The sequence below is a fragment of the Erythrolamprus reginae genome, chromosome Z (genome assembly GCF_031021105.1).
Source record: "Erythrolamprus reginae isolate rEryReg1 chromosome Z, rEryReg1.hap1, whole genome shotgun sequence".
NCBI lineage: Eukaryota > Metazoa > Chordata > Lepidosauria > Squamata > Dipsadidae > Erythrolamprus > Erythrolamprus reginae.
Genome location: NC_091963.1, coordinates 152,262,081 through 152,289,358, shown reverse-complemented (window position 1 = coordinate 152,289,358; position 27,278 = coordinate 152,262,081). Strand labels below are relative to the sequence as shown.

The window sequence follows — 27,278 nt, the reverse complement described above, 5'->3', positions numbered from 1 at the left end:
AAGGTCCCTTCCAACAATGTTGTTGTTGTTTGTTTATTTATTTATTATATTTGTATGCCGCCCTTCTGTTTTTTTTTTTTTATTATTATTATTATTATTATTATTATTATTATTATTATTATTATTATTATTATTATTATTATTATTATACACAGTCCTAGGTGCTTGGGAAGTGCCCGACTGGAGATGAAATATGAAATCCAGCATAGTGATCTCGTTTGCTGTGTTGTATTTATTATTATTATTATTATTATTATTATTATTATTATTATTATTATTATTATTATTATACACAGTCCTAGGTGCTTGGGAAGTGCCCGACTGGAGATGAAATATGAAATCCAGCATAGTGATCTCGTTTGCTATGTTGTATTTATTATTATTATTATTATTATTATTATTATTATTATTATTATTATTATTATTATTATTATTATTATTATTATACACAGTCCTAGGTGCTTGGGAAGTGCCCGACTGGAGATGAAATATGAAATCCAGCATAGTGATCTCGTTTGCTGTGTTGTATTTATTATTATTATTATTATTATTATTATTATTATTATTATTATTATTTCCCAGAAGCTGATTATAGCCCACAGCGTCGGCCTTCTCCAGGTCCCATCAGCCAAACAGTGCCAACTGGCAGGGCTGCAGGGGAGGGCCTTCTCTGTGGCAACCCATCGACCTGGATCCAAGGATTCAAGAAGTCTTCCCTGGACCCAGTTGTACTTAATAACTATCATCCGGTCTGGATTCAGGCCCGGCTACAGCACGGAAACTGCTTTGGTCGCGCTGGTGGATGATCTCTGGCAGGCCCAGGACAGGGGTTTATCCTCTATCCTGGTGCTTCTTGACCTCTCAACGGCTTTCAATACCATCAACCATGGTATCCTTCTGCACCGGCTAGAGGGGTTGGGAGTGGGAGACAGTCGGTGTTAGTGGGGGGGGTCAGAGGTCGACCTGTAGGCTTCTCCCTTGTGGGGTGCCTCAGGGGTTGGTTCTTTCCCCCCTGCTATTTAATATCTACATGAAACCACTGGGTGAGATCATCCAAGGGCATGGGGTAAGGTATCGTCAGTATGCTGATGATACCCAGCTTTACATCTCCACCCCATGTCCTGTCAATGAAGCAGTGGAAGTGATGTGTCAGTGCCTGGAGGCTGTTGGGGTCTGGATGGGTGTCAACAGACTCAAACTCAACCCTGACAAGATGGAGTGGCTGTGGGTCTTGCCTCCCAAGGACAATTCTATCTGTCCGTCCATCACCCTGGGGGGGGAATCACTAACCCCCTCAGAGAGGGTCTGCAATTTGGGCGTCCTCCTTGATCCACAGCTCACATTAGAGAAACATCTTTCAGCTGTGGCGAGGGGGGCGTTTGCCCAGGTTCACCTGGTGCACCAGTTGCGGCCCTACTTGGACCGGGAGTCACTGCTCACAGTCACTCATGCCCTCATCACCTCGAGGCTCCACTACTGTAATGCTCTCTACATGGGGCTACCTTTGAAAAGTGTTCGGAAACTTCAACTTGTGCAGAATGTGGCCGCATGAGCAGTCATGGGTCTTCCCAGATACACCTATGTTTGGCCAACACTCCACGGACTGCACTGGTTGCCAATTGGTTTCCGGACACAATTCAAAGTGTTGGTGATGACCTATAAAGCCCTACATGGCATCGGACCAGATTACTTACGCGACCGCCTTCTGCCACACAAATCCCAGCGTTTGGTTAGGTCCCACAGAGTCGGCCTTCTCGGGGTCCTGTCAGCCAGACAATGTCATCTGGCGGGACCTAGGGGAAGAGCCTTCTCTGTGAGGGCCCCGGCCCTCTGGAGTCAGCTCCCTTCAGGGATTTGCACTGCCCCCACCCTCCTTGCCTTTCACAAGAGCCTTAAGACTCATTTATGTCTTAAGGCATGGGGCAATTAGATTACCACCACCCCCAGTTTACTAAATGAGATATGTGGTTGTGAATGAATTGGCTGACTGATTTTAATATTTTGGGATTTTAGTTTGTAATTTTTTAATTGATTAGATTTGTTGCTGTATTTTATTTTATTTATTTATTTTATTTATTGTTAGAGTTGAAAGGGACCATGCAGGTCATCAAGTCCAACCCCCTGCCTGAGCAGGAATCCTAGAGCACCCCAGCCAAGTGGCAGTCCAATCTCCTCTTGAAAGTGTCCAGAGTTGGGGAGTTCACAATCTCCGCAGGCAGGTTGTTCCACTGGTTGATCGCTCTGACCGTCAGGAAGTCCTTCCTTACTTCTAGGTTGAATCTCTCCTTGGTCAGCTTCCAGCCATTGTTCCTCATCCGGCCCTCTGGTGCCCTGGAGAATAGAGTGGCCCCCTCCTCTCTGTGGCAACCCCTCATATACCTGTATACAGCTATCATGTCCCCTCTGGCCCTCCTTTTCTCTAGGCTATCCATGCCCAGTTCCCGCAATCTCTCTTCGTAAGTCTTGGTTTCCACTCCCTTAATCATTTTGTTTGCTGTTTTCTGCACCTTCTCCAGAGTTTCAATGTCTCTTTTGAAGTGTGGTGACCAGAACTGGATGCAGTGCTCCAGATGTGGTCTGGCCAGGGCGTAGTAGAGTGGTATTAAGACTTCCCTGGTCTTGGAGTGTATCCACCTGTTGATGCAGCTTAGGATGGTGTTGGCTTTTTTGGCCGCTGCTGCACATTGCTGGCTCATGTTTAGTTGATTATCCACCAAGACTCCAAGATCTCTTTCGCAGCCACTACTGCTAAGTGGGGTTTCTCCCAGGCTGTATGTGTGTCTAGGTTTTTTTTTTACCAAGGTGAAGGACTTTGCTCTTGTCGACGTTGAACATCATGTTGTTAGTGGGGGTCCATAGTGTTAATCTGTCTAGACCTTTCTGTATTTTGAGGCTGTCGTCTAGGGTGTTGGCTGCCCCCTGCCAGCTTGGTGTCGTCTGCGAATTTGATTAGTTCCAGTGGTAAGATGTGGATCTCAGTGGACATCGGAAGTGACAAAATCTCCCTCTGTCAATTGCAAAAGGCCGCTTTACTGGGATGGGCAAACATAATTCGCCGCTACATCACGCAGTCCTAGGTGCTTGGGAAGCGCCCGACTGGGGATGAAATACGAAATCCAGCATAGTGATCTCGTTTGCTGTGTTGTATTGACATAATAATAACAATAGCAATAACAATAACAATAACAACAACAACAACAACAACAACAACAACCCTGTTCTACCACCACCACCACCACCAGGGAGAGAAAGAGGCTGTGACCATCTGGTTCCTCCCACCCTTTGAGCAAGGACTCAAGTCAGTTCCTGGGTGGGGTGTGTGTGTGATGATGATGTATTTGTGATGTCACCAGTGGGCCAACACTACCAGTGCAGGTACACCATACCGAACCGGGAGGATTGTATTGGAAACTTATGAACTGATGGGGGAGGGGGAGGGCAGGGAATGTTGAAAAAGCGTAAACTTTAGGCACGAATTCTCAGATCTAGGTTTATTTTTGCTGCAGCCACTTCGCTTTAGTAAAAATAAACTCTTATCACTTCGGCCAAATGGAGTCAAGGGTCTTTCTTTCCTAAGTATTGGGGAAGACTGACAGTATTGCTAATTTTTACATCCACTTGGTTGCAGGAATGTGTTTTCTAACTCCTGGGGGGAGGAAGCAGTCTTGCGGCCACTCCTGTCCTGTTCACGTGGCAGTGACCCAGAACCACGCCAGAAGTGGGCCGATCTGGTCAAGACGCTTCTCAGGCCCAGAGGCTTCTGAGAACCAGCCACTGATTGGGTGGTGGGCCCAATCTGTCTGCAGGCATCAAGACGGGGTCCAGAAATCCTTTGGGTGGATCACCAGCTGCTTCCAGACCTCCTCGATCCGCTCCATGCTGACCCCATGGATGGAAATGGAGTTCTGGTAGGCTGAGAGCTCATCCTTAGCGATGCCCCAGACGCGGAAGTCCTTGCCATGCCGGTGGGGGATCTTGGCCGCCAGCGTCAGGAAGGCCATGTAGACGTCGTCCAGGGGGAAGACGGGGAGCTTCAGCGAGGCTTGGTAGAGGGCGGCCAGCCCCTGGCGTGACATGATGAAGCCCCCTCCGGAGGCAAAGTTGGGGTAGCGGTCCATGGGGTAGAAGTTCCTCGAGACACCATACTTGCCGTTCCTCATGACCACCGAGTGGACCTGGATGTGGCCGTGGATGAAGTGGGAGGCGTTGGGCGTCTGGTGGAGGTAATTGGTCAGCACCTTGGGGTTCACAAAGAGGTCGTCGTCCCCTGAAAAGCAAGGGGGCATTTTACTTCCGTGGAGCATGGCAGCCCATTGTCCAGCTCAACTTTGGACGGTCCCCCTCCCCACTATCCCAAATGATTGGCATCAACAGGGAGCTTTCGGACTCTAGAACTGTAACCAGCCAGGTGGGGGGGCCCTGTCCCACCCCCCTCGAAAGCTGTTGCAGATTAAAATGGGCGGGGCTTAATCCGCCAGGTGCATCTGCCACCTTGGCTTCCTTGCCACCCCTCCCAACCGGTATCTCTTCCCGGACAGCGGTTCCACTTACCAGCTGCTACCGGTACGCTCTTTGCCGCCATCATGGGTGCACGCATGCACAGCACGTGAAATCCCACGGACGCTCCCACACGTGAGATTTTGCCTATTCCTGGTTATTTCTTTCCTTCTGCACATGCACGGGAGCAAAAAACTGGCAAAAATCGGCAAAATCTCATGCACAGAAGTGTCCTCGTGCAAGATTTCGCTTGCTGCACATACGCAGATGCCAAATCTCACACCGACGGGTATGTGCAAGCATCGGGGGCGTGGAGATTCATGTACACCGCCATTTCCACTACCGGAGCACCGATCCCAGCCGTACTGGCCGCAACCGATAACCGACTCTTCCCCTAGTTATCACCTAAAAAGCCCAACACGGCTTAGGGCCTGAGTCCGCAAGGGTTTGGGTGGCTTATAAATGTAATAAATTAAATTAAATTAATGTCAAACAATACTAGTTTTATGTTGATCACAGGACTGGAGACATGCTTCAGCCACCGGTCAGCTGTGGCATGCGCCACGCAGACAAAGCGTCTCATGGGGAGGCTATGGGGCCCAAGGGCTTCAGACTGTTGTCCGTGCAGGCAGGTGAAACGAAAGCACCCAACGAGCGCGTGGGATGTGCAATTGCAAATCTAGCTTCTGATGAAAGTTGTGTCCACCATTAAAGAAACTTTAACCTCGTGGCTTCAAACGAAGCCACTCTTTTAACAAAGAGACCAGGTGACCCCATAGGTGAAAGGGAGCAAATGACCAAAGAAATAAATCAAGTGGCTGGAGCTCAGCAGAATCATTCATCTCGTTCTCCAGAGATGACCGTAAACTCCAGTAGCCCGGCCAAATCATCCCTGATTGCTCCTAGCTTCAGAAACACAATAGACCCATCAGCAAGCCCCAAGATCCTTAACCTCACTGACCTTAACAAAGAAACAACGCTTACTACCTATTCTACTTCAACCCTACCTACTGGCAAACACTATTTTATTGACAAGAAAGTCAACCAAAAAATCAAAAAATGCTACAACACCTCCCCAAATGGATGATGATTTCACCAACACTGATGATTTATGCTACAAATGCATCAAATCCACCACACATAAAGGAGAATGCACTAAATGCCAAATGTGCCATAATTACATCCACAACACCTGCCTGGAAATTAGCAAAAATGTCACCAACTTCCTACAAAAATCTTCCTCATTTCTACATTTCTACCCTTCATGTTTACCTAAAATGAATGACCTAATCACCATGTCAATTAATTAATTAATTAATCAGATTTGTATGCCACCCCTCTCCGCAGACTCGGGGCGGCTTACAGCAATAATAATACAATGTAAACAAGTCTAATATTTAAGTTAATTTAAAACCCAAATTTAGAAACCAATCATACATACTAACATACCATGCATAAATTTTATAAGCCTAGCTCCAAACTTGACTGTAAAAAATATGACTTCAGTAACCGAGTTGTCGAAGCGTGGAACTCATTACCGGACTCCATAGTGTCATCCCCAAACCCCCAACACTTTACCCTTAGATTATCTACGGTTGACCTCTCCAGATTCCTAAGAGGTCAGTAACGGGTGAGTACAAGTGCACTCAAGTGCCTTCCGTCCCCTGTCCTATTGCTCTCCTATATCTCCTATACCTTTCTTCTATTCCTATATCTCTTCTTCTATTCTTTCATTGATATGTTCTATTACTATACCTTCTTTTCTATTCTTTCTTAGATATATTTTACTATGAGTATCTCCTCTATAACCTTCTTCATGTATTTTATTATGTGTATATAGATATATACCCACTAAAACCCTCATTCTGTATTGGACAAAATAAATAAAGAAATAAAGAAATAAAGAAATAGGGGTAGGGAGAGTCTCAATTCCCCCATGCCTGACAACAGAGGTGGGTTTTAAGGAGCTTATGAAAGGCAAGGAGGTTGGGGGCAACTCTGATATCTGGGGGGAGTTGGTTCCAAAGGATCAGGGCCACCACAGAGAAGGCCCTTCCCCTGCGTTCCGCCAAACGACATTGTTTAGTTGACGGGACCTGGAGAAGGCCAACTCTGTGAGACCTAGCTGGTCGCTGGGATTCGTGCGGCAGAAGGCGGTCCCGGAGATATTCTGGTCCGGTGCCATGAAGGGCTTTATAGGTCATAACCAACATTTTGAATTGTGACCGGAAACTGATTGGCAACCAGTGCAGACTGCGGAGTGTTGGTGTGACATGGGCGTATTTAGGGAAGCCCATGATTGCTCTCGCAGCTGCATTCTGCATGATCTGAAGTTTCCGAACACTTTTCAAAGGTAGCCCCATGTAGAGAGCATTACAGTAGTCGAGCCTCGAGGTGACGAGGGCATGAGTGACTGTGAGCAGTGACTCCCGGTCCAAATAGGGCCGTAACTGGTGCACCAGGCGAACCTGGGCAAACGCCCCCCTCACCACAGCTGAAAGATGTTTCTCTAATGTGAGCTGTGGATCGAGGAGGACGCCCAAGTTGCGGACCCTCTCTGAGGGGGTTAGTGATTCCCCCCCCCGGGTAATGAATGGACAGATGGAATTGTCCTTGGGAAGCAAAACCCACAGCCACTCCGTCTTATCAGGGTTGAGTTTGAGTTTGTTGACATCCATCCAGACTCCAACAGCCTCCAGGCACCGGCACATCACTTCCACTGCTTCACTGACTGGACAAGGGGTAGAGATGTAGAGCTGGGTATCATCTGCATATTGATGATACCTCACCCCATGTCCTTGGATGATCTCACCCAGCGGTTTCATGTAGATATTAAATAGTAGGGGGGAGAGGACCGACCCCTGAGGCACCCCATAAGGGAGTAACCTAGAGGTCGACCTCTGACCCCCCACTAACACCGACTGCGACCGACCGGAGAGGTAGGAGGAGAACCACTGGAGAACAGTGCCTCCCACTCCCAACCCCTCCAGCCGGCGCAGAAGGATACCCTGGTCGATGGTATCTAAAGCCGCTGAGAGGTCAAGAAGCACCAGGACAGAGGATAAACCCCTGTCCCAGTCCCGCCAGAGATCATTCATCAGCGCGACCAAAGCAGTTTCCGTGCTGTAGCCGGGCTGAATCCTGACTGCTGAGGGCCTAGATAATCGACTTCTTCCAAGGACCACTGGAGCTGGAGCGCCACCACCTTCTCAACAACCTTCCCCATAAAGGGAAGGTTGGAGACTGGTCGATAGTTGTTGAGAATGGCTGGGTCCAGGGAAGACTTCTTGGGGAGGGGGCACACAAGTGCCTCCTTGTAGGGATCCGGGAAGGACCCCCTCCCCAAAGAAGCATTGACAATCTCCTGGACCCAGCTCCATGTCACCTCCCTGCTAGCCGAAACCAGCCAGGAGGGACACGGATCCAGTAAACAGGTGGCAGAACTCACAGCTCCAATGGCCTTGTCCACTTCATCAGGTGTCACCAGATCAAACTCTTCCCAGACAGGTGGACAAGTATGTGCCCCAGTCACCTCAACTGACTCATTGTCAGTCGACTCTGTATTCCAATTGGAGTCGAGGTCCGCTCGGATCCAAGCGATTTTATCAGCGAAAAACGTGTTAAAATCCTCGGCACTGCTCTGCAAGGGCTCCCCAACTCCCCCCTGATTAAGAAGGGACCGGGTCACCCTAAACAGAGCGTCCAGGCGGGATTCCGCTGATGCAATCAAGGTGACATGATACGCGCATCTTGCCACCTTGAGTGCCACTTTGTAAGTCTTAATATAAGCTCTTACAAGTGTTCGATCGGATTCGGACTTACTCTTCCTCCATCGCTTCTCTAGACGTCTCTTCTGGCGTTTCAACTCCCGGAGCTCCTCGTTGAACCATGGGGCTCTACGGGGTCTAGTACCACGGAGAGTTCGCAGCGGCGCAATTCGGTCAAGAGCCTCTGCTGCAGCCTTGTTCCAGGCCTCAGCCAGAGACTCTGCCAAAATGTGGATGAGTGTATCTGGAATAACCCCAAGTGCCTTCTGAAAGCCTTCTGGATCCATCAGGCACCTGGGGCGGAACAACTTAATTGGTTCCGCCTCCCTGCGGGGGAGGATTGGAGCCAGGAAGTTAAGCCACAGTAGAGAATGGTCTGACCATGACAAAGGCAACACTTCTAAGCCCCTTAGTCTCAGACCATTACTCAGTTGCTCAGAGAGGAATACCATGTCGGGTGCATGCCCCCCCTCATGAGTCGGACCCTGTACTACTTGGGTCAGTTCCATGGCTGCCATGGTGGCCATGAACTCCTGTGCCAGTCCAGAGGATTCGCCGAGTGATGGCAGGTTTAGGTCCCCCAAGACAATAAGTCTAGGGAACTCCACCGCCAGCCAGGCTACCTCCTCGAGTAGCACAGGCAGGGCTTGTGCCATGCAGCTGGGAGGCAGGTACATGAGAAACAAGCCCACCTGAACCCCTAAGTGCAACTTCACCAGGAGGGACTCGCAACCCGCAATCTCTGGAGCAACGAGTCTACGCAGGCGAAGGTTCTCCCTGGCTATCCTACCCACCCCCATCCATCCTGTAATCATCCACCCAATGCAATATAGTCCCATTCATTCCAATAATCATACGCATCCATCAATTAGAAAGCCTCCCGATAAATTAGCTAAAAACAGTTAAAAACCACTAAATTGTTTTTGCAACATGTCTTCTGGATCTATGGACTTCCAGATCGAGTTGTGTCGGACAAGGAACTCAGTTCACGGCACGGTTCTGGAAAGAGCTTATGCTTTACAGATCCAAATGTGTCTTGCTTCGACCCAGCACCCTCAGACTGATGGGGGAACAGAAAAAACCATTGGAATTTTGGAACAATACCTGCGGTGCTTTGTGTCAAACCGGCAGGCTGATTGGTCACGTTTCCTCCCGGTAGTGGAGTTTTCAATATCTTGTGCAATGGGTGGAGGGTGAGCCTGACGATTGTTTGTGGGTGGAGGCTGCCCTGGTTGATGCTCCCATCCTTGTCCGGGCGTTTCATGCACAATTGCCACAGAAACCTCGTCCCTTGTGCTTGAGCCAGAGGAAGGGCCTTCTGGGAGGGGTTGTGGTTAGCTCTGGCCCAGCTCCTGCCCCAAGGAATGTGGAGGTGGAGGTGGGGGAGACATCCACATGCCGCAGGCCTGTTTTGCTCCCAGTGGAATCTGCCGGCGAAGTCTCCTCTGCCCAAGGAAGCGTGAGTGACCCGGAAGAGGGGAGTTTGGCAGACAGCCCAGGAGGAGATCAGTCATCTGTATCATCCCTGGATTCTGAACAAGAATTACATCCACGCATGCATAGAGTGACGCATAGAAGACAACAACTGAAGGATTATTACAAGAGAAAATGAGGCCACCTGTTGTTGGGTGAGGCTGCTGTAATTAGTGCTACAGATAAAAGTGCAGCCTGGTGTTTTAGCCTCATGGCAGTTTATCTGATTCATTGTTTCATCAAGATCGTGGTTTTTGTGCTGTTCAAGATTGTGTGTGGACTCTCTGGACTTTAGAATTAGACTCAATTTCCCAATTATTGGGTGAGCAATTGGATTGCATTTAACCTGTGCCTTGTGTGTACCAGAAAATCCCTTTGACATTTAAAAAGGGAGCTGTTTCTGTTATTCTGTTTATAAAAACATTTGGGTTTTCCTTTTATCCTGTGGTGTGTGTCTTCCTGGACTAATTACCCTGTAATTACGGGCGGTTGAGACACTGTGGCAGAACAGCTGCTGGGTGTTTCAATACAGTTTTATGTTTATTTATTATTAGAGTTGAAAGGGAACCTTACAGGTCATCAAGTTCAACCCCCTGCCTGAGCAGGAAATCCTACAGCACCCCAGCCAAATGGCAGTCCAATCTCCTCTTGAAAATGTCCAAAGTTGGGGAGTTGACAACCTCCGCTGGCAGGCCGTTCCACTGGTTGATCGCTCTCACTGTCAGGAAATTCTTTCTTATCTCCAGGTTGAATCTTTCCTTGGTCAGTTTCCAACCGTTTTTCCTCGTCTGGCCCTCTGGTGCCCTGGAAAACAGTGTGTCCCCCTCCTCTCTGTGGCAACCCCTTAAGTACCTGTATACAGCTATCATGTCCCCCCTAGCCCTTCTTTTTACTAGACTATCCATGCCCAGGTCCAGCAACCTTTCCTCGTATGGCCTGGTCTCTAGTCCCCTGATCATTTTAGTTGCTCTTTTCTGCACCCTCTCTAGAGTCTCTATATCTTTTTTGAAGTGTGGTGACCAGAACTGGATGCAATACTCCAGGTGCGGTCTGACCAGGGCCTTATAGAGTGGTATTATTACCTCTCTGGTCTTGGAGTGTATCCCCCTGTTCATGCATCTTAGGATTGTGTTGGCTTTTTTAGCTGCTGCTGCACATTGCTGGCCCATGTTTAGCTGGTTATCCACTAAGACTCCAAGATCCCTTTCACAGTCACTCGTGGTGAGTGTGGTTTCGCCTAATTTGTATGCATGTTTTGGGGGGGGGGTTGCCTAGGTGCAGGATTTTACTCTTCTCTACATTGAACTTCATTTTGTTCGTTTCGGCCCACTGTACAAGTCTGTCTAGATCTTTCTGAATTCTGTGTCTGTCCTCTGGGGTGTTGGCCACTCCTGCCAGCTTGGTGTCATCTGCGAATTTAATTAATTCCCCCTCTATTCCCTCATCTAGGTCATTGTTAAATATGTTGAAGAGTACTGGGCCTAGGACTGATCCCTGTGGTACCCCGCTGCCTACCTCTTTCCATGTGGATTTAGTCCCATTGAGGGCTACTCGTTGGGTGCGATTGGTCAGCCAGTTTTCAATCCATCTTGTTGTGTTACTGTCGATCCCACTCTTCTTTACTTTGGAGAGTAGAAGGTTGTGGTCCACCTTGTCGAATGCTTTGCTAAAGTCTAAGTATATTATGTCCACTGCATTTCTCTGGTCAATTGATTTGGTCACAGTGTCAAAAAACAAAATAAGGTTGGTTTGGCATGATTTGTTTCTGACGAATCTGTGTTGGCTGGTGGTTATTACGTTGTTCGATTCAAGGTGGTGGCAGATCTGTTTCTTGATTATCCTTTTCAATATTTTCCTGGGAATAGACGTTAGGCTGATCGGTCTGTAGTTTCCTGCGTCTGTTTTTTTGCCATTTTTGTAAATAGGGACCACGTCGGCTCGTTTCCAATCATCTGGTAGGTCTCCTGTGGTCCAGGATTTTTGAAAGATGTGGTACAGAGGTTCAGTGATGACATCGGCTAGCTCCTTTAGGACTCTGGGATGCAGGCTATCTGGTCCTGGTGATTTGTACTCCTTCAGTTCCAATAGGTGGTCTCTTACTGTATTTCTATTAGTGTTTTGTTCCAATTTTGATTTCTGCAGCTGTGATACAAGCTTGTTGTTTTGTTGTTTCTTTGTGCGTGAAAACAGATGCAAAAAAGGTGTTGAGCAGTTCTGCGTTGGAGTTGCTACAGAAACTGTTTTGCAACCGTGGATTAAAGGCAGAAACATTTTTCTAGCCCACTGTGGCCATGACTTATGCAGGACGCCCTGGATTCTCTTCCAACATCTTTCAGTGCAAATTGGGTGCTCTGGGGTGGAGCTCCATTTTTGCCACCCCACTGCATCCCCCACCCCCCATCCGGACAGTAGCCCACCCCTGGGACTATGTGACTAGAGACAGGCCGAAGGAGAGCTGAGAAGACGCAGCAACCACAAGAAAAAAAAGGACACTGTTTATTGTATAAAGCAGTGGTCCCCAAACTACGGCCCGGGGGCCACATGTGGCCCACTGTGGCCATTTATCTGCCTCGCCGGTGAGTGACAAGAGCACAGGGAAAAGAGAGAGAGAAAGAAAGAAAAGGGAAAAAGGGAGGGAAGGAGAAGTGGAGAGGAAGGAAGGAGGGAAGGAAGGAAGGAAGGAAGGAAGAATGAAATGAATGGAGGGACAGAGGAAGGAAGGACTGTTTTTTGGGGGGGTAATTTTTTTACATTTTTCTCTCAACATACATTGTGGTGGTGCCGTGGATATTGCCTACCTGGACTTCAGCAAAGCCTTTGATATGGTTCCACATAAAGAGCTGATAGATAAATTAGTGAAGATTGGACTTAATCCCTGGATAGTTCAATGGATTTGCAGCTGGCTGAAGCATAGACACCAGAGGGTTGTTGTGAATGGCGAGTATTCTGAGCAGAGTCAGGTTACAAGCGGTGTGCCACAAGGGTCTGTTCTGGGTCCTATTCTTTTTAATATGTTTGTGAGTGACATAGGGGAAGGTTTGGTAGGGAAGGTTTGCCTATTTGCCGATGACTCTAAAGTGTGCAATAGGGTTGATATTCCTGGAGGGGTCTGTAATATGGTAAAAGATTTAGCTTTACTAGATAAATGGTCAAAGCAATGGTGAAGTAGACCCAGAGACAGGGTTTTGAGCAATCGGTACTTTTATTCAGCTCAGAGAACAAGTGACAGCTCAGCAAGGTAAAGTGACAATTCAGCGAGTACCGACTGACTCTGCCTGGAGAAACCGCTTCTTTTATACTTTTGCGGTTCCCGCCAAAGCTAGAGCCGGCCGCATCTGAGCCAATCAGGAGCGACTTCCTGCTTGGGCTCAGACAGCGCTGGAAAGAGGAACAAACTATTTACAGAGTTACAAGGTAGCCATTTCAGGATACAACACCCCTCCCCTCATAGTTGGAATCATCCATCAAGAAAGCCATGTGACGAAGTCGTCCAATCGGTGAGGCCTCCGAGGCTCTCGCGCTGACCTGCGCAGTTCAATTTCTCCTTCGCCACTGACTGTGGAGGATGGCTCGCCGCTGTTCTCCCGGTGCGGCGGACTTGGCCTGGCAGGCCCAACGAAGGCTTCGGAGGACGAGGATGGCTCGGCGTCGCTGGATGGTTCCCCCTGGCCCGATAAGTCTCTTTGCGTGTTTCTTAGTTCGGGCAATGTACTAAAGTCTGTTGAAGGGAGAGAGTCCATGTCAGCGGGTTGTGGCAATTGATTTTCAGCTCGTTTCCGAATGTGGTCTATGTGTCGTTTCCACAAACGACCATCCTCTAGTTTAACAACATAAGTCTTGGGTGCGTTTTGCTTAACAATAATTCCCTTCATCCAGTTTACATTTCCATCAAAACATTTTACATATACATTTTGTCCCAAATACATTTCTCTTTTTGGTTTCATACACATTTGGTTATTGTTAACACAGAACCTTGGATTTAACCTGTCTAATGGTGACCTCAACTTCCTTCCCATCAATAACTCTGCAGGGCTTACATGTGTGTGCGAGTTAGGGGTAATGTGCTGGGTTAGTAAGAATTGGTCCAAGTTTTGTTGCACATCCCCAGGGCCTGACCTGTGCAATGCCTCCTTTGCCACCCGTACGTAACGTTCTGCCAATCCGTTAGCCCAGGGCGAGTAAGGCGAGATGAGGGCATGCCTGACCCCTAGGCCATCTAGGAATAATTCGAATTGCCTGGCTGTTAGCTGTGGCCCATTGTCAGACACTAAGAGATCGGGGCAACCATGGGATGCAAACAGTCTGCTCAATACCTTGATAGTGGCACTTGTGGTTATGTTGTTCATTGCTATTATTTCCAACCATTTGGAGAAGGCATCAACCACTATTAAAAAATACTGAGACCCAACTGGGCCAGCAAAATCAATGTGGATCCTAGACCAAGGACCAGCAGGCTGTTCCCACTCAGCCGGAGTTGTTTTGGGGGGACTGGGCCTTGACTCTTGGCACGGGTCACACTTTGAAACCCAACTTTCAATATCAGCATCTAGCCCTGGCCACCATAAATGCCCCCTTGCTAGGCTCTTCATCCTGACAATCCCAGGATGGCCCACGTGTAACATTTTGAGTACCTTTTCCCTTAGGCGTTTGGGGATGATCACTCTATCCCCCCTTTTACATATGATAATTCAAGCCTTTTGTTTTTAAAATCACACAATTCAGGTTTAACAATATCATTTTGCCATCCCTTTAGAACACAGTTCACCACTTGTTTAAGGATTTGATCTTGCTGCGTGTGTGCAGCTACCTCTTTTGCTGTGGTTAGTGGGTTTTCCTCGAGTTCTATCATTAGCACATCTGTGGAAGGAACAGGGTCTTCCACTAAGTCTGTTATGGGGCATCTGCTGAGACCGTCTGCATGATTGATTTCCTTCCCCCCCTTGTGGGTGAGCTCATACTGATACCCTGAGAGGAAAAGAGCCCATCTGATTAGTCTTGGAGACATAAAAGGTGGAGTGGGCTTGTTGGGGGCTAGCAGGCCTAGTAGGGGTTTGTGGTCAGTGACTAGCTCAAAGCTTCTTCCAAAAATGTAATTGTGAAACTTCTTTACCCCTGCCACTAATGCTAGAGCCTCCTTGTCTAACTGGCTATAATTCCTTTCTGTGCTGATCATGGTTCTTGAAAAAAATGCTATTGGGGCCTCTGTCTTATTAGGTAGAACATGAGCTAAGACTCCTCCTATGCCGTACGGCGAAGCGTCGCAGGTGAGCCTAATGGGTAGTGAAGCACTATATTGGACTACTACACTTTTCGAAGTTAATAAATTTTTTATTTGAGAAAAAGCTTCACGTTCAGTTTTCCCCCATGTCCAGCGGGCTTCCTTCTGGAGTAAACGATGGAGAGGCTCTGCTACTGTTGCCTTCTGCTTTAAAAAAACGGAATAAAAATTAAGGAGGCCCAAAAATGCCTGCAACTCATTCTTATCTCGTGGCTCTGGGGCTTCTCTAATTGCTCTCAGCTTCTCTGTTGTGGGGTGGATACCTTCTTTATCTATTTTATACCCAAGGAATTCAATACTGTTAGTTCCCCAGACACATTTATCAGGCTTGATTCGTAACCCTTTGTCCTGTAGCCTCTTAAGTACTTCCCTTATTCTTTTGTTCACTTGTTCCTGGTTTTCCCCTGCAATTAAGATGTCATCAAAATATGGAATTGCCCCATTTACCCCTGACAATAGGCGTTCCATGATGCTCTGGAATATTCCTGGGGCTATGCTTACCCCAAACTGTAACCTCGTGCATTTGAAAGCCCCCCTGTGCGTTACAATCGTTTGAGCGTTTGCTGTTTGTTCATCGACCGGAAGTTGCTGGTAAGCCTGCGCCAGGTCGATCTTTGCGAACCTTTTTCCCTCCCCCAGGGAGTGTAAAAGTTGTTGTACAACCGGGATGGGGTAGGGGTGGTGTTGGAGTGCCTTATTCAGGGTTGATTTGTAATCAGCGCAAACTCTTAAAGAGCCATCTGGCTTCAGGGGTGTCACTATGGGAGTTTCCCATGGCCCCTGTTCCACAGGGACCAAAATACCTTGACTAATGAGTTTGTCCAGCTGTATGTCTAGCTTGGGGAGAAGCGGAAGGGGGACCCTGCGAGGTTTCAGTCTAACCGGTGGGACCTTGGGGTCAATAGAGAAAGATATAGGAGGTCCCTTATACAATCCCAAGGTGGGGCTGAACACTTCAGGGAACTCTTTCACAAAGTTAGGCATATTATCACAGTTTACATTACACACACCCGAAATTTCGATCCCCAACGGTTCCATCCACGCTAGACCCAGCAGGGAGTGTTTGGCCCCCGTCACAATAAGCATGGGAAGGGTACATTTAACATTCTTAAATGCAATAGGTACATTTGCTGTTCCCAGGACCGAGATTACCCCCCCTTGGAAGTCTCTGATCACCAAAGAGGTTTGAGTTAGGTCAGCCTTAGACACATTAGGCATATATAGCTTAAATTTTTCCCAGGGCATGATGGTATATCTCGAGCCCGTATCCAGCTCCATTGAGCAAGGCTGGTTATTTAGTAACAATGAGATAACAATTTTAGCCCCCTTTTTGGTTGCCGTGTTATTCACGGAAAATTGAGAGTTACCTCTAGTGTAGTCGCGGTTAGCGGTTGAGTAGTTCCTTTGACCCGAGTTGCGGAACGGTCTCCTTTCTCGCGATTGGGGTGGGTGGGTTTGAGGTCGCTGGTATTGTTGTGTGGCAAAAGTTTCTTCTGGTGCCGTTGCCCTGCATGCGATGGCGATGTGGCCTCTCCGGTTGCAACGGCGGCAAGTAGCGTCTCGGAAGGGGCATCGATGGCGCTGGTGATTTCCCCGGCAGCCCGCACAGGGGGCTGGGTGAGTAGTTCTAGGGTGTCTCGGCTGGTCTTGCAGGAGGAGGCAGTTGTCCCCGTTGCTAGTTGGCTGGCTGAGGTCGTCTGTTCCCACGGCGCTGGGAGACTCAGCGTCGATTTTGGCAATGATTTCTCGCCTTCCGTGCTCTTTTAATTCTCTTGCCGCTGCGTCGGCTGCTTCCGCGGTCTGCGCTAATTTAATTACGGTTTGTAGAGTCGGCTCTTCTTCGGTGAGGAGTTTATTTCTCACTGTGTTGCTCTTCATGCCGAAAACCAAGGCATCGGTGAGGCGAGCTTCCGGGTCTTTAAACTTGCATTGAGCAAGTACCGTTCGAAGCCGCGTTGTAAATTGGCTGATCGACTCGGTTTCTCTCTGAGCCATCATGTGGAATTGATGCCGGTAAACCATGGCTGGTCTGGTTGGTTTGAAATGGCTCGCTAGTTTCTGTTGGAGTACGTCCCACGCTGTGGTTCTTGCTTGTTCTGGTTCGGTGAGAGTTTGGGCAAGTCTACGGATCTCTGCGCCGCAGTAGTTGAGAAAAATAGCCCGTCTGCGATCGGCTCCGGCGTCCTGCATTCCCGCCGCCTCGAGGAAGATCTCGAAGGTGGCCATGTACTCGTCCCATGTCATTTTCTCGGGATCGAAGAGTTCCGGAGCCTGGCCGATCTGGATTTTGTCCATGTTGCACGCGAAGTTTCTTCCGTTCGTTCGTCGCCAGTGAAGTAGACCCAGAGACAGGGTTTTGAGCAATCGGTACTTTTATTCAGCTCAGAGAACAAGTGACAGCTCAGCAAGGTAAAGTGACAATTCAGCGAGTACCGACTGACTCTGCCTGGAGAAACCGCTTCTTTTATACTTTTGCGGTTCCCGCCAAAGCTAGAGCCGGCCGCGTCTGAGCCAATCAGGAGCGACTTCCTGCTTGGGCTCAGACAGCGCTGGAAAGAGGAACAAACTATTTACAGAGTTACAAGGTAGCCATTTCAGGATACAACAAATGGAAACTGCAGTTTAATGTTTCCAAATGTAAAATAATGCACTTGGGGAAAAGGAATCCTCAATCTGAGTATTGTATTGGCAGTTCTGTGTTAGCAAATACTTCAAAAGAAAAGAATTTAGGGGTAGTGATTTTTGACAGTCTCAAAATGGGTGAACAGTGCAGTCAGGCGGTAGGGAAAGCAAGTAGGATGCTTGGCTGCATAGCTAGAGGTATAACAAGCAGGAAGAGGGAGATTATGATCCCGCTATATAGAATGCTGGTGAGACCACATTTGGAATACTGTGTTCAGTTCTGGAGACCTCACCTACAAAAAGATATTGACAAAATTGAACGGGTCCAAAGACGGGCTACAAGAATGGTGGAAGGTCTTAAGCATAAAACGTATCAGGAAAGACTTAATGAACTCAATCTGTATAGTCTGGAGGAGAGAAGGAAAAGGGGGGACATGATCGAAACATTTAAATATATTAAAGGGTTAAATAAGGTCCAGGAGGGAAGTGTTTTTAATAGGAAAGTGAACACAAGAACAAGGGGTCACAATCTGAAGTTAGTTGGGGGAAAGATCAAAAGCAACATGAGAAAATATTATTTTACTAAAAGAGTAGTAGATCCTTGGAACAAACTTCCAGCAGACGTGGTAGATAAATCCACAGTAACTGAATTTAAACATGCCTGGGATAAACATATATCCATCCTAAGATAAAATACAGAAAATAGTATAAGGGCAGACTAGATGGACCATGAGGTCTTTTTCTGCCGTCAGACTTCTATGTTTCTATGTTTCTATCTAATTTTCCATGAATAAAATGCGGTATTTTGTTAGTAACTAATATCAATCAACAAAAAAGTTGCAAAAAAATTTCTTTCTAATTTTGTCATCCAGTTACATTCATTGTCTTTTAATTAAATTCCCTCCTTAATGTTCCTTCCAATTATATTTCTAACTTGTTAACCATTGTGCCAAAGTGCTTCCTTCTTTCTTTATACATTTTTCATAAGCCAAGAAAACCTTGTAGAGCCAATCAGATGTCAACAAAAGAAAATGAAAAACAAAACATAAACATATATGAATTTCAGACCTTCTCCCCCCTCTAAATAGTACGTTCCCGTTTTGTTTTTTACTTTAAAACAAGGTATGTGCAGTGTGCATAGGGATTTGTTCATAGGGTTGTTTTATAGTCCGGCCCTCCAACAGTCCGAGGGACAGTGAACTGGCCCCCTGTGTAAAAAGTTTGGGGACCCCTGATATAAAGAGTCAGTTATCTAAGTTTTGAAAGAAGTAAAACCAACAGCAGAGATTGTGCTAATTGCCCATTATGTTGCAGATATGGATAATGAAGGAGAAACAAACAGGAATGTAAACCAAGATCTATGTATTGCGTAATGGAGAATGGAAATTACAGTGTAAGAGTTGTGAAGTTAATATAAGCAAGGCAATGTATGTTTAGTGATAGTGTAAGCCATGCAATGTATGTTTAATGATGTTTAATGATAAGATTACCTGGCTACAAGCAAACTGAATACTAGTTATGTGAGTAGCCAGAAAGAGCAAAGTTGAATGAATATTGTTAAAAGGCAAAACTAGGCAAATTATGTACGTTACGGTAGAATATTTTGAAGGTTTTTGAGTGAATGTATTGCAACAGCAGTCAATAATATAGAGATCCCTGTACATTCTAGGTGAGGAGTGTAGTAGAAGGAGACGACATATGTTGTCAGAGGAGAGGAGTTTAATAATAAGAGATTTATTTATTGGATTTATATGCCGCCCCTCTCCGAAAACTCGGGGCGGCTAACAGCAATTGTAAACAGTGTACAATAATAATCCAATACTAAAAGCAAATTAAAAATGTGTACTGTAGCAGCGAACATTATTGAGACCCCTATTATGTGGAGAGGAGTTTAGTAGTAAGAGAGGTGTGTCTTTAGAGTAGAATAGTGTAATAGAAAGAGACTAAAGTGTAATAGTTAGAAAATACTAAGAGAAGTAAGAGAAGCTTTGAAGGTAAAAATCCCTGTGTGGTGATACTGAATTTCTTTATGAGGAGAAATCTAGAGGATTGGTAATGTAAAACCTATAGAAAAGGTGGAGGTTACCAAATACAGTGCCACTTCTCATTACGAACCTAATTCATTCCGTGAGCAGGTTCTTAAGTAAAAATGTTTGTAAGAAGAAGCAATTTTTCCCATAGGAATAAATGTAAAAGCAAATAAGGCGTGCGGTTGGGGAAACCACAGGGAGGGTGGGGGCCCTGTTTCCTCCCAGGAGATTCCTAGAGAGGCCCCACGGAGGCTTCTCCCCACCTTTTGTGGCCCTGTTTCCACCCAGTTCCTAGAGAGGCCCCACGGAGGCTTCTCCCTGCCTTTTCCGGTTACAGTTTCAGAGGCAGCACACAAAAGGTCAAAGTCAGTAAAGCCGTCACGAAACACAAGGATCAGATAATCCTCCACAATGGCCAAACCCACAGGCTGCTCTTTATAGCAGCCTCACTAATGACCACAGCCCCACCCAACCACAGGTGGCCTCATTTTCTTTGACAATAATCTCTCAGTTGTTGCTGCCTATGCATCGCTCTCCGCATGCCTGGCTGTATCATTAACTCTTGTTCCGAATCCAAGGAGGAGCTAGAGAATTGATCTCCTTCTGAGCTGTCTGCCACACTCTCCTCCTCCCTGTCACTCATGTCTTCTTGGTCAGAGGAGCCTTCATCAGCAGATTCCACCGGGGCAAAACAGGCCTGCAGCATGTGGATGTCTCCCCCACATCCACAGTCCTTGGGGCAGGAGCTGGGCCAGAGCGAACCACAACAATTCACTAAAACTTCAAGATCCCTTTTACGGATCCTGGTTTTGAGCCAGGCTTCACCCAAGATGGATTTGTACCTTTGTGGTTTTCATTTGCGCCCAGGTGTAAAACTTTTTCTTAAACTTTCATTAACTTTTATACAGACTGGGAGAAATCATGTCACACGTCTCAGCCCGTTCAGCTGCAGGAACATATTTCTTTTCTAACAACTTCTCTAGCAACGTCATTTATTGGGTGTTTTTCGCTCCAAATCAGCTGAAATGTAAACATTGAAGAGATAAGAAGCGGAACAGCCCTAGATAAGAACAAACAAAGAGCAAACCACTTGGAACAGCCCTGCGGTGCCTTTCGGTGGCCCGGCCGCTGACCCCTTCCTCGGCTAGGGGGCGTTTTTTCCTTTTCCTCTTGTGGCCCCCCCTGTCTCTCCCTTCATGGGCAGCGATTGCAAGCGTGAGCCTACTCTCCCTTCCTTGGGACCTCTGGCCATTTTCCTGCCCTGGAGAGCCAGTTGGAACAAAAAGGCAGAATAAAGGAGTTGGAAAGGGGACCAACCTCACCAGGCTGCGTCACATGCAAAGTCCCGGAATCAATGACAAACCAATCAGTCACCCTCCACCTAGAAAAGAACAACCTACACAAACAACTCGGTTTCAGAATAAAATTATCTTGCAACCTGCAAATCCTTGACTGCAAAAACATATTTGTTTGTTTGTTTGTTTACTTATTTACTTATTTATTTACTTATATGTCGTCTGGCGGGATCCAGGAGAAGAGCCTTCTCTGTGGCGGCCCTGACCCTCTGAAACCAGCTCCCCCCGGAGATTAGGATTGCCCCCACCCTCCTTGCCTTTCGTAAACTCCTTAAAACCCACCTCTGCCGTCAGGCCTGGGGGAACTGAGACATCTCCCCCGAGCCTATACAGTTTTATGTATGGTATGTTTGTGTGTATGCTTTTTAAATAATGGGGCTTTCAGACTTTTAATATTAGATTTGTTATTTTAGACTTTTAATATTAGATTTGTTACTGTTTATTGTTTTATCACTGCTGTGAGCCACCCCGAGTCTGCGGAGAGGGGCGGCATACAAGTCTAATAAATCAAATCAATCAATCAATTATATTTATTTATTTACCCGTTCGTTTGTTTGTTTGAGTTGAAAGGGACCTTGAAGGTCATCCAGTCCACCCCCCTGCTTAACTAGGAAACCCTTCCCCTCCTCAGCCAGATGGCAGCCCAATCTCCTCTTGAAAGTGTCCAGAGTTGGGGGGTTCACAACCTCCGCTGGCAGGCTGTTCCACTGGCTGATTGCTCTGACCGTCAGGAAGTTCTTCCTTATCTCCAGGTTGAATCTCTCCATGGTCAGCTTCCATCTGTTGTTCCTCATCTGGCCCTCTGGTGCTTTGGGAAACAGTGTGGCCCCCTCCTCTCCATGGCAGCCCCTCAAGTACCTATAGACTGCTCTCCTGTCCCCCCTGGGCTATCCATGCCCAGTTCCTGCAACCTCTCTTCGTAAGTCTTGGTTTCCAGTCCCTTTATCATTTTTGGTTGCTCTTTTCTGCACCTTCTCCAGAGTCTCTATGTCTCTTTTGAAGTGTGGTGACCAGAATTGAATGCAGTACTCCAGGTGTGGTTTGAATACTAGGGCATTATAGAGTGGCATTAATAATTCCATATTCTTGGAGTGCATCCTTCTGTTGATGCAGCTTAGGATTGTGTTGGCCTTTTTAGCCGGTGCTGCACATTGCTGGCTCATATTTAGTTTGGTTATCCACCAAGACTCCAAGATCCCTTTCAGTCACTACTACTAAGTGTGGTTCCTCCCAGTTTGTATGTGTTTTCTGGACTAGGTGTAGGACTTTCTCAATGTTGAACATCATTTTGTTAGTTTGGGCCCACAGTGTTAATCTATCGAGATCTTTCTGTATTTTGAGCCTATCCTCTGGGTTGATGGCTACCCCCGCCAGCTTGGTGTCATCTGAAAATTTGATTATCTCACCCTCTATTCCCTCATCTAGGTCATTAATGAAAATGTTGAAGAATGCAGGGCCCAGCACTGAACCCTGTACTGAACGCTCAGTAGCAGAGTAGGAGATTGTGATCTACTTTATCAAAAGCTTTACTAAAGTCCAAGTATACTGTATTAGGTCTACTGCATTACGCAGATCTATTCATTTGCTCACGATGTTGAAAAACCATATGAGATTGGGTTGGCATGATTTGTTCCTGACAAACCCACTTTGGCCGTTTCTTATTATTTTGCTTGTTTCTACGTAGTGGAACTTCCTACTTCACTTCCTCCTCGTCCTCCTTCTCTCCACCTTCCTTAATTCAGTTTCTCCTCCTCCACTCCATCTTTCTCACTTCACTTCACTTTCCTGTTCTCCTCCTCCTTCCCATCTTCCTTTCTTCACCTCCTCTCCACCTTCCTCACTTCACTTTCTCCTCCTCCTCCTCCCCATCTTCCTCACTTCACTTTCTCCTCCTCCCTCCCCTCTAGTAGTCTAGCAAAGAGGAGGTCTGGGGGGGACATGATAGCTGTCTTCAAATACTTGAGGGTTGCCTCAGAGAGGAGGGAGTCACACCAAGTAAATATGAGCCAGCAATGTGCAGCGGCAGCTAAAAAAGCCAACACAATTCTAAGCTGCATCAACAGGGGGATACACTCCAATACTAGGGAAGTACTGTACTAATACCACTCTATAATGCCCTAGTCAGACCACACTTGGGGTATTGCATTCATTTCTGGTCACCACACTTCAAAAGGGACTAGAAACTCTGGAAAGGGTAAAGAAACCAAAATGACAAGGGGACGAGAAACCAAGACATACAAAGAGAGGTTGCTGGAACAGGGCATGGATAGCCTAGCAAAAAGGAGGGCCAGGGGGGACATGATAGCAATCTACAGATATTGGAGGGGTTGCCACGGAGAGGAGAGGGTCACACTATTTTCCAGAGCGCTACAGGGCCAGACGAGGGACAATGGATGGAAGCTGACCAAGGAGAGATTCAACCTGGACATAGGAGGAACTTTCCGACGGTGAGAACGATCAGCCAGTGGAACAACCTGCCAGTGGAGGTTGTGAAAGCCCCAACACTCAACTTATTCAAGAGGAGATTGGAGGTGCTCGAGCAGGGGGTTGGACTAGATGACCCGCAGTGTCCCCTCCAACTGTAATCATCAATAAAATAAAATAAATCAAATTGCTGGGTTCAGGGAACCGATTGGCCTGTAGAGCCAAAGAGCAGGTGGTGGGAATCCACTTGCCCACCCACCCCAAGCTCAGCGCATCATTCTGCGAAGGGGGGGGCGCCTTGCCCACTTACCTTTGAAGACGAAGGCCGCCTGCTGGCAGTGCCCGTGCACCCACCGGAGGAAGCAGCGCTCCTTGAGGGACAGGTTGTGATGGGACTCCACCAAATCCCACATCAGGATGTCGCCAAAGACACGGACCTCTTGTGCCACCAGTTCCAGCTGCTTCTGGCTGGATGGGGCCCCCAGGAGGAAAAGGGGCCGCAGCCAGAAGCCCCCCACCTCCGCCGTCTGGGCCCAGGTGCGTCGCAGGGTGGCCCTCCGGCCGCTGGAACCCGGGTGGGATTTGATGGCCAGGAGCAGCAGGGGTGCCCGGAAGGGTCCCTGGCACAATTTGTCCTGGGGAACCACCTCTTGGCAGCGGTAATGCTGCAGCTGAGGGAAGAGGGCTTTGTAGACGCTCCGGTTGAGGAGGAAGGTGAAGTTGCCATCATCAGTGAGGGTGAGGGTCTCTTGATCAGTGGGGGTGATGGGGTCCAGCTGCTCTCTGTGCCAGCTCAGGAACAGGACGACGGAGATCAGGATGCCCAAGGTCAGCCCCCAAAGCAGGCAGGCTCTGTGCCGGGTGAGGAGGGAGAAGGAGGGTAGAGCCATGGGGCAACGGAGGCACGAGCTGGGCAAAGAGAAAGGAAGGAGCCCCTTTTGAGGAAAGAGCTGGAGACCTCCCCCCAACCAACCACCCAGCCTCGGCATGCAAGGTTCGGGCTCTGCTGTCCCTCCGATGCCCCTGTGCGACATCTGGGTGGCACCACCTCCTCCTCCTCCCCTCCCTGCAAACCTCACTCTCTTCCAGCATGGATGGAGTTACCTAGTTGGGTGATGAAACACCTGCAAGGAAATTCCCCAGCTCAGAGACCACCAAGGACCCCACAGCCCCTTTTCTCTTCCTCCTCCGCCTCCTCTTCTTCCCCCCTCCTCCTCTCTTCAAATCCCACCAAGGACCCTTCAGCCATTGTCTTCCTCCTCCCCTCCTCCTCCTCCCCCCCTTCCTGCAAACCACACTCTCTTCTTCTAACACTGATGGAGTTACCTAGTTGGGTGATGAAACGCCTGCAAAGAAACCAAGGACCCTCCAGTCCTCTTCACCTCCTCCTCCTCCTCCTCCTGCCTTCCTCCCAGCTCCTCTGCCTCATTCTGTGCCAAGGGAGTCCGTCTTGGGGCAGGCTGAGCCACTCCTCCCCCTGCCGGTCCTGCCCTTACTGAGGAGGAAGACGGCAGCTCATCCACGTTACCTGGCCGGCTGCAGCCTTCCCCTCCCTTCCCAGACGGCCTGGAGCCTTTTCCCTCCAGGAAAGGAGCCTGGGTTGGGGTCCAGGTGCCCTGAGGGGCCGGGAGAATTTGCTCAGGTGCGAGAGCCGCTCTGGGCGAGTCTCTTTGGCGCAGCCCCGCTGGTGGCTTGGTTGGGCTTCACGGAGGAGGGGAGGGGAGGAAGATGGAGAGAAGGAAAAGGAGGAGAAAGTAAAGAAAGTAAAGAAAGAGAGAGGAGGTGGTGAAGTAGCATAAATGCAAATAATAAATAAAAAAGATGGAAATGAGGAGGGGGAGAAGATGAATAGGAGGAGGAACAGGTGAAGGTGAAGTATTATAAATACAAATAATAAATAAGCAAAAAAGATGGAGAGGAGGAGGAGGAGGAGGAAGTGAAGTAGGAAGTTCCACTACGTAGAAACAAGCAAAATAATAACCAATGGCCAACATGGGTTGGTCAGGAACAAACCATGCCAACCCAATCTCATATCGTTTTTCAATAGACCAGCGTAACGCAATAGACCTAATATACTTGGGCTTTAGTAAAGCTTTTGATAAAGTAGACTACAACTTACTACTCTACGAATTGGAAGAAAGTGAGATAGACTACAACACAATTAGGTGGATAAACAGTTGGCTGACCAACCGCACCCAACGAGTTGTCCTCAACGGCTCCAAATCCACATGGAAGGAGGAAGGCAGAGGGGGCACTTTGGGGTTCAGTGCTGGGCCCAGTGCTCTTCAACATTTTCATCAATGACCTAGATGAGGAAATAGACGGGGAACTAATCAAATTTGCAGATGACACCAAGCTTGCGGGGGTAGCCAATACCCTAGAGCAGTGTTTCCCAACCTTGGCCACTTTTTATTTTTATTATTTATTTATTTTATTATTTAGATTTGTATGCCGCCCCTCTCCGCAGATATCTGGACTTCAACTCCCAGAATTCCCCAGCCAGCATTCGCTGGCTGGGGAATTCTGGGAATTGAAGTCCAAGTATCTTCAAGTGGCCAAGGTTGGGAAACACTGCTCTAGAGCAGAGGTCCCCAACCGCCGGTCCGCGGACCGGGACCGGGCCGTTGGGGCTTTTCAGCTGGTCCGCGGCGCCAGGGCCCCCTCGGCCTTTCCGCACCACCAGCGGCGCTCCCCCCCGCCAGCCAGCCAAGCCCCGCGCCCGCCGGAACCGGCTCCTCGCTCTCCCCCCCGCCGCCCGCCGCGTTTGCAGGAGGTGGGGAGGGTTGGGCGGCCCGCCAAGGCCAGGAGGGACGCCGCTGCCCCCCCCTTCTCTCCGCCCGCCGCTGCGCCTCCTTGACGCCGAGAGGAAATGCCGGCAAAGGCTTTTCTCAGCGGAGGCCGGCGAAGGTGGTATTGAATGTCGGGGGAGAACGGGCGGTTGCACGCGCTCCCTATCTCCCTGCTAGCCCACTCGGAATATTCAAAATAAGAAAAACCTTTGCCGGCGAAGGCTTTTCTTATTTTGAATATTCCGAGTGGGCTAGCAGGGGGATAGGGAGCGCGTGCAACCGCCCGTTCTCCCCCGACATTCAATACCACCTTCGCCGGCCCCGCCTCTCCTGCAAACCCCCTTGCTGAGAGCCCGGGGCGAAAGTGCTCTCGCAAAGGTGAGGCGGGCAGGGCGTGCGCGCGTCATCGCTGAGAAGAACGGAGAGAGAACGAGAGTGAGTGAGAGCAACAGACAGCAAGATAGAGAGAAAGTGAGAAAGAGAGAGTGAGAAAGGGGGAGAGAAAGAGATAGCAAGAGAGAGAACAAGAGAGAGAAAGAGCGTGAGAAAGAAAACAAGAAAGAGTGAGAGAGAGAAAGCAAAAGAGACAGAAAGAAAACAAGAGAGAGAAAGTGAGAAGAAGAGAGAGAAAGAGGGGGAGAGAGAGAGAAAGAGAGAGGGGGGGAGAGAGAGAAAGAGAGGGAGAGGGAGAAAGAGAGAGGGAGAGGGGGGAGAGATAGCAAGAGAGGGAGAGAGGGAAAGGGGGAAAGAGGGGGGAGAGAAAGAGAGAGGGAGAGAGAGAGGAGATAAAGGAAGAGGAGAGAGAGAAAGGAAGAGAAAGAAAGAAAGAGGGATAGAAAGAGAGAGAGAGTGAGAGATGCTCAGTGAGCCTTTCTTTGAAGTTGCCTTTCTTTCTCTTTCTTGCTTTCTTTCTTGCTCTTTTACCTTCCCTTCCTCTATTTCTTCTTTTCTTTCTCCTTCCTACCTTCTTCCCTTACTCTCCCCTTTCATAAGTTTCCTTGCTTCCTTCCTCTGTTCCTGTCCCTTCCCCCTTTCTTTCTTTC

General features: G+C 48.2%; 1 protein-coding gene across 1 annotated transcript; it reads right to left on the bottom strand.

Moving 5' to 3' along the window:
* Window positions 1-3,476: 3,476 nt before the first annotated feature.
* LOC139154968 (beta-1,3-galactosyltransferase 5-like) lies at window positions 3,477-24,852 on the bottom strand. Its single transcript, XM_070730105.1, has 3 exons — window positions 24,773-24,852; window positions 23,757-24,355; window positions 3,477-4,267 (listed from the first exon to the last, which is right to left on the bottom strand). The coding sequence occupies exons 2-3, from the start codon at window positions 24,334-24,336 to the stop codon at window positions 3,810-3,812; spliced, it is 1,038 nt and encodes a 345-aa protein (XP_070586206.1). The 5' UTR covers window positions 24,337-24,355; window positions 24,773-24,852; the 3' UTR covers window positions 3,477-3,809.
* Between the last annotated feature and the right edge of the window lie 2,426 nt (window positions 24,853-27,278).